The 12,487-nt window shown below is 41.0% G+C and overlaps 1 protein-coding gene across 1 annotated transcript in view; it reads left to right on the top strand.

Moving 5' to 3' along the window:
• Positions 1-12,487, top strand: part of Ston1 (stonin 1) — an 89,098-nt gene that overhangs the window by 57,617 nt on the left and 18,994 nt on the right. Inside the window, exons 6-7 of the mRNA XM_051156873.1 lie at positions 5,616-5,700; positions 8,143-8,732. Coding sequence (XP_051012830.1) covers positions 5,616-5,700; positions 8,143-8,732 — 675 coding nt within the window. The remainder of the gene's footprint in view (positions 1-5,615; positions 5,701-8,142; positions 8,733-12,487) is intronic.

Raw genomic sequence — 12,487 nt, 5'->3', positions numbered from 1 at the left:
TATTGGTTGGTGCATCAGCTTGTGCAAGGCCCTGGGTTCAGATCCTCCAGCCTTGATGGTCTACCTATGGGGCCCCTGAACCCTCTGGGTACTTCCATCCCCCTACAACTCCCAGCATCTGTCCCGATGCCCCACTGGTTGGAGTCTCTCAGTGGACATCTATGTTGGGCTCATATCCACTTATAAGTGAGTACATACCATGTGTATCTTTCTAGGTCTGGGTTACCTCACTCAGGATGATCTTTTCTAGTTCCATTCATTTGCCTGCAAACTTCAAGATATCCTCCTTTTTAATAGCTGAGCAATATTCCATTCTGTAAATGTACTACAGTTTTTTTTATTCATTCTTCATTTGAGGGACATCTAAGTTGTTTCCAGATTCTAGCTATTATGAATAAAGCTGCTAGGAACAATAGTTGAACAAATGTCCTTGTTGTATGGTGAAGCATCTTTCTGGTATATGCCCAGGAGTGGTATGGCTGGATTTTGACATAGAACTATTCCCAATTTTCTGAGAAAGCACTAGATTTATTTTACAAAGTGCTTGTACAAGTTTGAAGTCCCACCAGCAATGGAGGAGTGTACCCCTTTCTCCACATCCTCGCCAGCATGTGCTGTCACTTGAGTTTTTGATCTTAGTCATTCTGACATGTGTAAGTTGGAATCTCTGAGTCATTTTGATCTACATTTCTCTGATAACTAAGGACATTGAACATTTCTAAGCCATTTGATATTCCTTTGTTGAGAATTTTCTGTTTAGCTCTGTAGTCTCATTTTTTTAATTGGATAATTTGGTTTGGTGGTGTTTAGTTTCTTGAGTTCTTTATATATTTTGGATATTAGCCCTTTGTCAGATGTAGGGTTGGTGAAGATCTCTCAGTCTGTAGGCTGTCATTTCGTTCTGTTGACAGTGTTCTTGCCTTCCATGAGCTTTTCAGTTTCATGAAGTCACATTTACTAATTGTTGTTCTTAGACCCTGAGCTATTGGTGTTCTATTCAGGAAGATGTCTCCTGTGCCAATGAGTTCAAGGTTCTTCCCACTTTTTCTTCCAACAGATTTAATGTATCTGGTTTTATGTTGAGGTTTTAAATCCACTTAGACTTGAGGTTTGTGCAGGGTGATAAATATGGATCTATTTGCATTTTATACCATTTGTGGCTATCATGAAGGGTGTAGGTTCCCTAATTTCTTTCTCAGCCCATTTGTCATTTGTATAGAACAGGGATACTGATATTTTTTGAGTTGACTTTGTATCCAGTCATTTTCCTGAAGGTGTTTATCAGCTGCAGAAGTTCCTTGGTAGAATTTTTAGGGTCACTTATGAATACTATAATGTCATCTGCAAATAGTGATAGTTTGACTTATTCCTTTCCTATTTGTATCCCCTTGATCTTCTTTAGTTGTCGTATTGCTCTAGCTAGAAATTCAAGTACTATATCAAAGAGATATGGAGAGAGTGGACAGCCTTGTCTTGTCCCTGATTGCAGTGGAGTTAATTTTTTCTCTCCATTTAGTTTGATGTTGGCAATAGGCTTGTCATATATAGCCTTTATTATGTTTAGGTATCTATGCCTTGTATCCCTAATCTCTCCAAGACTTTCATGAATGGATGTTGGATTTTGTCAAATGCTTTTTCAGCATCTAAAGATATGATCATATGGTTTTTCTTTCAGTTTGTTTATATGGTGGAATACACTGATGGATTTCCATATATAGAACCATCCCTGCATGCCTGGGATGAAGCCTACTTGGTCATGGCGAATGATATTTTTGATGTGTTCTTGGATTAGGTTTGCAAGTATTTTATTGAGTATTTTTCCATCAGTGTTCATGAGGGAAACTGGTCTGAAATTGTATTTCTTTGTTGGGTCTTATTGTGGTTTAGGAATCAAGGTTACTATAGCCCCATAGAATGAGTTTGGTAATGTTCTTTCCATTTCTATTTTGTGGAATAGTTTGATGAGTATTGGTATTAGCTCTTCTCTGAAAGTATAGTAGAATTCTGTTCTGAAATCATCTGGCCCTGGGATTTTTTAGGTTGTGAGACTTTTTATGATTGCTTCTATTTCCACAGGAGTTATTTGACTGTTTAATTTATTTACTTGATCTTTTTTCAACTTTTGTAAGTGGAATCTATCAAGAAAATTGTCCATTTCATCTAGATTTTCAAATTTTGTGGTGTATAGACTTTGGAAATAAGATATAATGATTCTTTTGCTTTCCTCAGTGTGTGTATTGTTATGTCTCCCTTTTCATTTCTGATTTTTGATTTGGATAGTATCTCTCTGCCTTTTAGTTAGTTTGTTAAGGGTTTGTCTGTCTTGTTGATTTTCTCAAGGAACCATCTCTTGGTTTCATTTATTCCTTGTATTGTTCTCTTTGCTTCTAATTGATGGGTTTCAGGCCCAAATTTGATTATTTACAGCTGTCTACTCTGCTTAAGTTTGTCTGGTTCTTTTTTTCCATCTAGGGCTTTAAGATGCACCATTAAGATGCTTGTATGAGATGTTTCCAACCTCTTTATGAAGGCATTTAGTGCTCTTAGCACTACTCTCAATGTGTCCCATATGTACTTTCATTTTCATTGAATTTTAGGAAGTCCCTAATTTCTTTCTTTCTTCCCTGACCCAGTTGTTATTAAGTAAAGAGTTGCTTAGTTTCCATGTGTGTGTAGGCTTTTTGTTATTTATATTGTTGTTGAGGTCAATAGTGGTCCGATAGGATACAGGGTAGTACTTCAGTCTTTTTGTATCTGTTGAGGCTTGCTTTGTGAGATACTATATGATCAGTTTTGGAAATGGTTTCATGAGATGCTGAGAACAGACATGATCTTTTGTGTTTGGGTGAAAAGTTCTGTAGATATCTGTTAGGTCCATTTGATTCATGACATCTGTTAGTGTTATTATTTCTCAGTTTAGCTAATCTTTCATTGACCTATCCTTTGGTGAAAGGTGTATGTTGAAGTTTCCCACTATTAATGTATGGTTTAAAGTTTATTAGTGTTTCTTTTACAAATGTGGGTGCCCTGTATTTGGGGCATAGATGTTCAGAATTATGATGCTTTCTTGGTTGAATTTTTCCTTTGATGAGTATAAAGTGCCTTTCCTTATCTCTTTTGATTATTTTGGTTGAAAATCTATTTTATTAGATATTAGAATGGCTAATCTAGCTTGCTTCTTGTGTCTGTTTGCTTGGAAGATCTTCTTCCAGCCCTTCACTCTCAGGTAATGTCTATCTTTGTGGCTGAGTGATGATTCTTGTATGCAACAGAATGGTGAGTCCTGTTTACACATCCAATCTATTAGTCTGTGTCTTTTTATTGGAGAGTCAAGGCCATTGATGTTGAGAGAGATTAATGACCAGTAACTGTTAGGTCCTTTTATTTTGATGTTGGCTGTAGTAGTGTGTTTGTGTGCTTGTTTAATTTTTGTTTTTCTAAATTGAAGTTATCTATTTCATGTGTTTTCCTGGGTATAGTTAGCCTTCTTGAGTTGGAGTTTTCCTTTTAGTATCTTCTGTAGGGCTGGATTTGTGGATAGATATTGTTTAAATTTGTTTTTGTTGTGGAATATCTTGTTTTTGCCATCTATTGTTATTAAAGGCTTTGTTGGGTATAGTAGTCTGGATTAACATCTGTGGTCTCTTAGGGTTTGAAAGACATCTTCCCAGGCTCTTCTGGCTCTTATGGTCTCTGTTGGAAAAGTTGGGTGTGATTCTGATAAGTTTGACATAATATGTTACTTGGCCTTTTTCCCTTTCTGTTTTTAATATTTTCCCTTGTTCTGTACATTTAGTATTTTGATTATTCTGTGGTGGAAGGATTTTCTCTTCTGTTCTATTTGGTGTTCTGTAGGCCCGTTGTATGTTTATATAGCTTCTCTTTAAGTTGGGGACATTTTCTTCTATGATTTTGTTGAAAATATTTTCTGGGCCTTGGTGCTGGGCATCTTCTCTTTCCTCAATTTCTATTATTCTTAAGTTTCATATTTTCATGGTGTCCTTGATTTCTTGGATGTTTTGTGTCAGGAACTTTTTAGATTTAACATTCTCTTTGATGGTTGCATCAAATTTTTCCATTGTATCTTCTACACCCCAGATTCTTTTTTCCATCTCTTGTATCCTGTTGGTGATGCTTATCCCTGAAGTTCTTGTTTTCTTCTCTAACTTCTCTCTTTTCAGGCTTTCCTCAGTTTGTGGTTTTATTATTGTTTGCATTTTCGTTTTCAGATGTTGAACCATTTTATTGTTTTTCTTCACCAGATTGCTTACATTTTCCTGAATTTCATCCAGTAATTTATTCATTTTCTCTCTCTAGGCTTCTGTCATGGCCTCTCTAAGGGCCTCAATCTGTTTGACTTTATCTTCTTGTATTCCTTTATGGATTGTATTCATTTCATCCATTGTCATCTTCATAAGGAAAAATTTGAGGTAATTTTCTTGTCTTTCCATTGTGTTAGAGTGTCCAGGCCTGATTGCTTTGAAATAACTGGGCTCTGGGGATGCCATGTTATTTTGGCTGTTATTGTTTGTGTTTTTGTGCTGGTCTTTAGCCATCTTGCTGTCTCTGGCATTATGTGGCAGTTTATGGTGTTCTTCGCTGGCTGTTGAGAGCAGCTCAGAGGTTGAGATCCCTCATCTGCTGGGATCAGGGCACCCTTCTGGTGGATCAGGCAGGTGACCTGAGGTCAGACTTGGGAATTTTCCTTGAATTGGCTAGTTGACCTGAGGTCAAATCCACTTGTGTGCCAGATCATAAGGACTCCTATGGGCTAGAAGACACAGACACTGGTGATCTGTGGCTCACAGTTCAATCTGATACACAGAGCACAAATGCTGTGCATAGGCAGGTGAGTGGCATAGGCAGGTGAGTGGCTAGGCTTTGGAGACTGTGTACACACCTGCAGGGTCCCAGGTACTTTTCTGTGGATTAGCTGGGTTGCCCAAGGCTGGACTCACCCATGCTTCACATAGTGTAGACCTCTCTCACCTGGGAAACTCCAGCACTGGTGTTTTGTAGCTGTCAGTTTGGTTCTTTGGTTGCTGTGAAGTCACTGCTACCCCGCTGATCAACAATGTGTGATTGGCACCACCATCTTGGATCTCCCTTTTTAAAATTGAAATTTTTAATTTTTTTCTTTTGGTTTTTCAAGACTGCATTTCTCTTTGTATTAGCCCTGGCTGTCCTTGACTTAATTTGTAGACCAGGCTGGCCTTGAACTCACAGAGATCCATTTGCCTCTGCCTCCCAAGTGCTGGGATTAAAGGCATGTGCCACCATGTCTGGCTTGGAAGGTTCTTATAAATATGACTCTTATATTTGACTCCTTGAGAATCAGTGGTCCAGGCACAGCTGTGCGTTGGCCTAGTGTTTAGGATGGTGTTCATTATCTAGTCTTTACAATTTACTGGCCTCATGGCTAGTGACTGTAGAATTCCTCTTGATGAAAGCAATCAATGTTAAATGCTGTTTAGTCAGAGAACTCAGCCTTACATGTTAAATGTAGTCAAACTATGGTCTTCTCAAAAATCATATTTTCAACTCCTTGTGGTAATAGGGTAAAAAATGGAATTCTGATCCTTTTATAACTTTCCAATATATACTCTTATGCCTAGAACACAGCCAGCTGTGGTGTCAACTTTGCCTTTCCTGGCTATCCGATTCATGTCCCAGCAGGCATGACCCTGCAGACAGCATCTGGTAAGAGTTATGCTAGGTGTATTTGGTTTTAGCATGGACATTAGTCTACGTGACTTTAAAATAGTTATTTTTTCTTTGAGAATTTTGTACATGCATTTAATGTATTTTGATTGTATCAATCCCTCACTACCCCTACTTCCTGAATGTTTCTGGTTTTTAATATACTGTATTCTAGATGTGATAGGATCCTTTAATAACACTTTAAAGGTAAAAATAAACAGCAGTCACCATTGTCAGGATAACAATGCAGCAGGGAAGATGTTGAGCTGGGCTCATCCTATGTTCACTCCCAGTTCTCTTTTCTATGCATTAGAGACTTAGTATATTTATCTGCAATTTGAATTAGCTAGCTTAATTTTATTGTTTTTAATAAAATTAGGGGCTGGAGAGATGGCACTTGTTTTTCCAGAAGACCTGGGTCTAGTTCTGAGCACCCACCTGATAGCTCTCAGCCATCAATAACTCCAGGAGATCTGATGCCCTTTTTTGACTTCCATGAGTACTGCATGGAATGGGGCACCTACATACACTCAGGCAAAACACTCGTAAACATAGCATGAACCTTAAAAAATTAACAATTTGAAATTATGTTTAATTTGTGTGTTCATGTGTTTGTGGGGGTGAGGATATGCACAGGACAGCAGCGTGTATATGGATGCAGAGGACAACTTGTGTCATTTGGCTCTTTCCTCCCTCCACCTGAGTCGTGGGGACTTGACCTGAGGCAGCTTGCTGCCCATTTGCCCCAGTTTTAGCAATTTAAAGTGAAGGGGTGCATCTCCCATTTCTGTAGTGCTAATCAAGGCTGACCAGCCCTTGACTCCTTTGTTACTTGAGCATTCATGGCTTAGTGGGAAGGACATGGCTTGCAGGACTTTCCTTGGTTTGAAAACTGTGCAGACTTATTTGGATTACTGGGAAGCCTCAGTGCATAGTCCAGTGCTGAAAACAGCCCCTTCTTAGTGTTATTTTACAGGAAAGAGGGAGACGAGGCTTAAGAGAGCAAGCTCTTCTTTTGGACAGTTTTGTGTGATGCAAATCTTAAGTACATGAAATATATTTTCCATGACTGCTTGTTAAAATTCCATTGTACACCAATAACATTCATTTTTCAAACAGAAGAAGCTCATGCATTAAATATTGGTGACCTGTATGACCAAAATATGTCATTTAAAAATAGGGAGGAATGGCTAGAGTTAAAGCAAAAACAAATATATTTTTAAAAATGTAAAGGATGTTTACTGCAGAAAATATGAAATATCTTAAAATAATTTCTAGAGACAAGCACTATTAACTTATTAGTATTATATAACTTATACTGTTGGTGTTTAAAGTTTTTCTCTATGTCCACTCTGGCTACCAAATAATGAGCTGGAGACATGCTACATCTACTAATAACTTTAAAGCACCTCAGCTGGGCAGATATCATCTATTGTAACCTGTCTAGGCTAGCCTGGCCTACTTCCCAGCCATGTGCCCTGTTACCTGCCCTCCAGTATTGCCCTGGCTGCCCCACTCCATCTTTGTCCTCATGGTGACCTCCTCATGGTGACCTCCTCACGGCCTGGTGACCTTCTTCCTCTCCTGCCCCCCTTCTGTCTGTACCTGGGTCCCCCAGACAGGGAATAGAAGTCCTGCCCACTCTCTCCTCTGCCCCATCCATCATAGGCTCATCAGCTTCTTTACTAACAATCAGAGGTAATTGGGGAGTAACTTGTACACAACCCTGAGACAGGAGATCTGCCAGTAGCTCGCCACTGGCTCGGCAATTAACAACTGAACATACAGAGACACACCTCAATACAATGTGAGTGGAAGGTCACCTTTACGTGTACTTTGAGTTAGTTTTTTGTTTTTGTTTTTGTTTTTGTTAAGGAAATGGAAATTCTTTTGTACTGGGCTGGGGGAAATGACAGTGGTAAGAACTATTGCACAGCAAGCTTAAGGAACTGAGTTCAAATCCCCATCACTCATGAAAAAAGCCAGTGTTGTGTGGAGCAAAGATAGGAGGATCATTGGGACTCTCTGGTTACCAGCCTAGCTCCTGCCTCAAGGGTATAAGACAGAGAGCAATAGCGTGAGACACTGATACCCTTCTCTGGTGTCTGTGAGTACACCTGCAGATACCACACACACACACACACACACACACACACACACACACACACACACACACCATACCCACCACACCTACCCACCAAACATACACCATACACAAATACATACATATACATACACACATATACACACACACCACACATACATGCAGAACACACATATACATGTACAACATACATACCATACATACATACCACACCCACCCACCACACATATCACACACACATTATACACCACACACACACAAGCACACACACACACACACACACACACCACTGAAAGAAAGTTGTATTATCCTTACCATTTCATTTTCTCCTTTTTAAGGTCACCTTTACAAAGTCAATGTACCAGTCATGGTGACACAGACTTCTGGAAGAACAGAAATTCTCCAGCACCCATTTCAGCAAGTCGTTCAGCAGCTTGGGCAGCCTTCAATACTGCAGACCACTGTCCCACCTTTGCACACATGTTCTCTTCAAGCAGCTACTGAGAAATCCCACAGAATGGAAGCTGTGCTACAGCAGCCTGCCATTCTGCATTCTGCCCCAGTCGACAGGAAACGCTTAGAAGATGCTGCTAGCGAGAGGCGTGTGGTCCCTGGAAATGAGCGTAAGACTGCGCCCGAGGCTGTGCTGAGGCCACAGGAGAGCTCTCCATACTTCAGCCTTCCGGGTGTAGGGTTTCCTCCTCAGGTCGCTCTAACGGAGTCTAGCCTGGAGCCAGTGCTTGGTGTCTCCGCAAACCTGACCCAGAATCTGCACAGTGGTCCTTTCCCCCAGGGCCCTCAGGGCACTCCCCACCATCACATGCTTGACGTACAGCTCCACGGCCTTAAAGATAGGATGTGTGGATGTGACTCTATACAGCAGCTGAGAAAGATGGAGGAGCCCGGCAGCATCCCTGCTGCAGAGAAGGTAGCATTTTGTGTTCTTCTTGTTGGTATCGGGAAAACGGATGGTGGCCTTCGGTTAGAATTTCTAGATTTCCTTTTGAGGTGTAAGAGTAATCAGAGTTATATAAGCTTTGCTTTTCCCATAGAAAATTGCTTCTTTTTTGTGATGTCATGGCTAGTTTCAAATGTCAGTTTGAGTTAGGGGAAGAAGTGAGAGGTGAGTATGATAAAAATACATCATAGAAAATTCGTAAAGAATGAATAAAAATAATATATTAAATTTAAAGACAATATTGTATACAACATAATGTTGTTTTGTTTATTGTATACAACATAATATTGTATACAAACATGTTGTTTACAACATAAATTCTTACAGCCAACTCCACTTGTCCAGTTTAGTCTTATATGAAAAATGAAGCTTTGTGGTTAGCTAATAGATTAGTGATGCTTTAGCACAGCTCGCAGTCTGCAGCCAGCCAAGGACCACCTGAGCAGGCAGCTTCAGAATATTTAAAGTATCTTTCTCCTTATTTTCCCCCTTCTTCATGCCTTGTTGTCCTCCCCCTTTGCCCCATTTTTTCTTCTCTCTCCTTCCTTTCTCACCCTGTTTTTTATGTTGCTTAGATCACGCCTGGGGCCTGGTAGGTGCCAGGCAAGTGCTGGGCTGTGCCCTCACCTCTAACACTTGCAAGGGGTACAGTGATGGACTGTATTCAAGTGTGCTATAAACTATTGTGAGAGTTTAAATTACTGATGACCGAGAGAAACAACTTGTTCAGCTTGTGAATATTTTAGATGTTTCGTGACACTTGTTCCAGGCCTTCTAGAAAGTTTGCATTTACTTTTGGTATAAAGAATTAATATTAAAATGTGGGGTTTTCATATTTTTCTCATATTTTCACATAATATATTCAACTTAGGAACTAAATATAAGCAAAACTAAGGAATTATATGGCGTTTGGTTCTGAGGCAGAAGTAACTAAGCTATGCTTTCTCCCTTTAGTAAGTGGAGCCGTTTTCCTCCTGGGTTTTGTATACTCTTTGCAGATTTAAGGAGCAGTGATGAAGGAGCAAGTCTGGTCCCCTTGTCCTGTACTTTTGTCTGAAAGGAGAAAGTAGCTCAGCTCTGGAGTGGTAGTCATAATAGTTTAGGTCATCACTCTGAAGGATAAAATCCTAGCTTGACTTGCTGCCTGGAGCATGGTGAGCACACAGTGCGTTAGCTGTTGGTACCTCACCCCTAGCTTCCAGAGACCTGTGTGAAGTGTCTGTCCTTGTCCTTCCTAACCCTGTCCTTGCATTGCTCAACACATCACTGTGCTCATCACCTTAAAAGATAAGCTATAGTGCTTTCCTGTGTGTACATGGACCTTTGCTTCTCCCCCTGTTTCTTACTCTTCCTTTCATGCCTGATATTTTATTGGGGACACCAGAGATGAGCGATTCTTTTTAATTTTATAGGGTTTCTTAAAAATTATTACATTTGTTTACCCCCCCCCCCTTTGTGGGATGTGTGTGTGTGTGTGTGTGTGTGTGTGTGTGTGTGTGTGTGTGTGTTTGCAGTAAGCCACGGTGCATGATTGCAGGTCAGAGGACTACTTTAATGAGCCAGTCCCCTCAGCTGGTTGAGACAGGGTCTCTCCTGTTTCTGTGGCAGGACTGTGTATACCAAGCTGGCTGGCCCACCAGCTTCTAGCAGACAGTTCTGTCTCTCTCTCTCCTGTTGCCATAGGAGTGCTAAGATTGCAGATGCACAGCACTGCCTCTGGCATTTTATATGGGTCTCAGGGATCTAATTCAGGCCATTTACAACAGCAGGGTCTTTTAGCTGCTAAGCCTTCTCACTGGCCCTGGACAGTTTCTAAATCTCTCTATACGCTTTGTGTAATAAAGAAAACTCAACATTTTTCATACTTATCAAATATACTCACATATTCCATGGTGTTAATAGTTTTGATGGTCAGCTTGGTTGGATCACGAGGCATGTAGGAGATGGTGGAAGTACATTTCTGGGTGTGTCTAGGAGAGTGTTTCCAGGGGAAAAGATGTTTGTGCATGTGGCTGGAAATGTCTATAGTCCAGGGCCCAGACAGAATACAGGAGGAAGGAGGAGGAAGCCAAGTAGCATGAGCTTCCTCAGCTTCCTGGTGGCCAAGGTGAGCAGCCTCGCCCACAGCATGCTCCCAGGGCCGTGATGGTCTCCTTCACCTGAGGTCCAAACCAGTGAGCTCAAAGCTCTGAAGCCACGAGGCAAAACAAAGCTCCTTGCCTAACTTGTGACAAGAAGTCTGAGTAGCACATGTGACCGATGGGAGTAGCATGGCACAGGGTGTTATTATCATAACCTGCTACTGTGTAGCCAGTGTCGCCGTATTGTGATAGAGCTGGATTAAATTTCTGTTAAGAATAAGAGTTTTGTCCTGCTACTATGGACAACTGGATTGTACGTAATTTATGTTGCAGTGTGGGGGTGGGTGGGTATTGAATTATAATTTAGTTCTTTTATGCTTTATGCTTGTTACCCTCCGTCTTGAAGTTCTGTAGTTGTTTATTAAATTGTAATGGTTGGAAGCTGGATTTGGAGACACTTTATCTTAAGGAATCCTGTTTTACTTGTTTATTGTGTTACCTAGCCCAAAAGCCATGCGTACTTTAGGTGCCTCGGTGAGGTGGAAGACCTTGGCCATTGTGCAGCTGGTTTGCTCTGGAGAAGGAAGGCGGAAGGCACGCCATCACATTGTCTGCAGCAGAACTGCTGACATTTCCTGTGCTCACACAGGGTTGTGGAAGAACAGGCACTGACATTCCTCTAACATTCAACAGGGTAAAAATACCAGTTGCTTCTGAAGGCAGCTGGCGTCTGATTTTAATTTCTATTCACACACTGACATCATTAAACACTTCCTATGCTGTGAGGCCTTTAAATTTTCAAGCTGGAAACTGACGTCTTTGTAACAATGTAGAGCTTGTGCTTGGTGGAGCTTGAGACCCTGCATGCCAATGGGGCTTCAGAGGTGCCCTCTCCACAAGACAGGGTTTCTCTCCTTCAGTGGAGAGCCGGTGCTGTGGATCTCAGCATGTGGCCCGCATTGCTGCCAGCCCAAAGGCAGTAATTCCGGAAGAAGTCTTGTCTGCTCACATAAAGCTCAAAGGCTTTCTAGCCAAGGCTTTGAATTTTTTTTTGTCCCAACACATGTATCAAAAATGTGGACAAAGTGTTAAATTCTTCTTTCTTCAGGATTTTTCTAGCTTTCTAAAGGACAGTACCAAAGCCCCTGTTTAATCTCACGGGAGATGTTTGCTCTTTTTGGGAGGGAAAGAAAGCACCTTCATAACATTTTATCTGGAAGATTTATTATGGGTGTTTGGCTATGTGAAATTCTTTCCCTTTAAAATTTTTATTTAGTTATTTACTTTACATCTCAGTTGTAGGTCCCTTTCTCCTTCCTGCCAGTCCCTCCCTCCCTCCCCCCTCCCTCCCTTCTTTCCTGTTCCCCCATCCCTACTCCTCAGGAAAGGGGAGCTCTGCCCAACTAATCCACCCAAGCACATCCAGTCATGTCAGGACTGAGCACTTACTCTTTCACAGTGGCCTGGCAAGGCAACCTACCAGGGGGAAATGATCAAAAAGCTGGCAACAGAGTCCTTTTCAGAGATAGTAACCCCCCCCCCCATTCTCTTTTCTACTGTACCTACATGAAGACCAAGCTGCCCATTGAATACATTTTGTGTAGGGGGCTAGGTTCTAGTTCATACATGGTCGTTGGTTGATGT

The sequence above is a fragment of the Acomys russatus genome, chromosome 1 (assembly GCF_903995435.1).
Source record: "Acomys russatus chromosome 1, mAcoRus1.1, whole genome shotgun sequence".
NCBI classification, from domain to species: Eukaryota; Metazoa; Chordata; class Mammalia; order Rodentia; family Muridae; genus Acomys; species Acomys russatus.
This window is presented reverse-complemented; position numbering and strand designations above follow the sequence as displayed.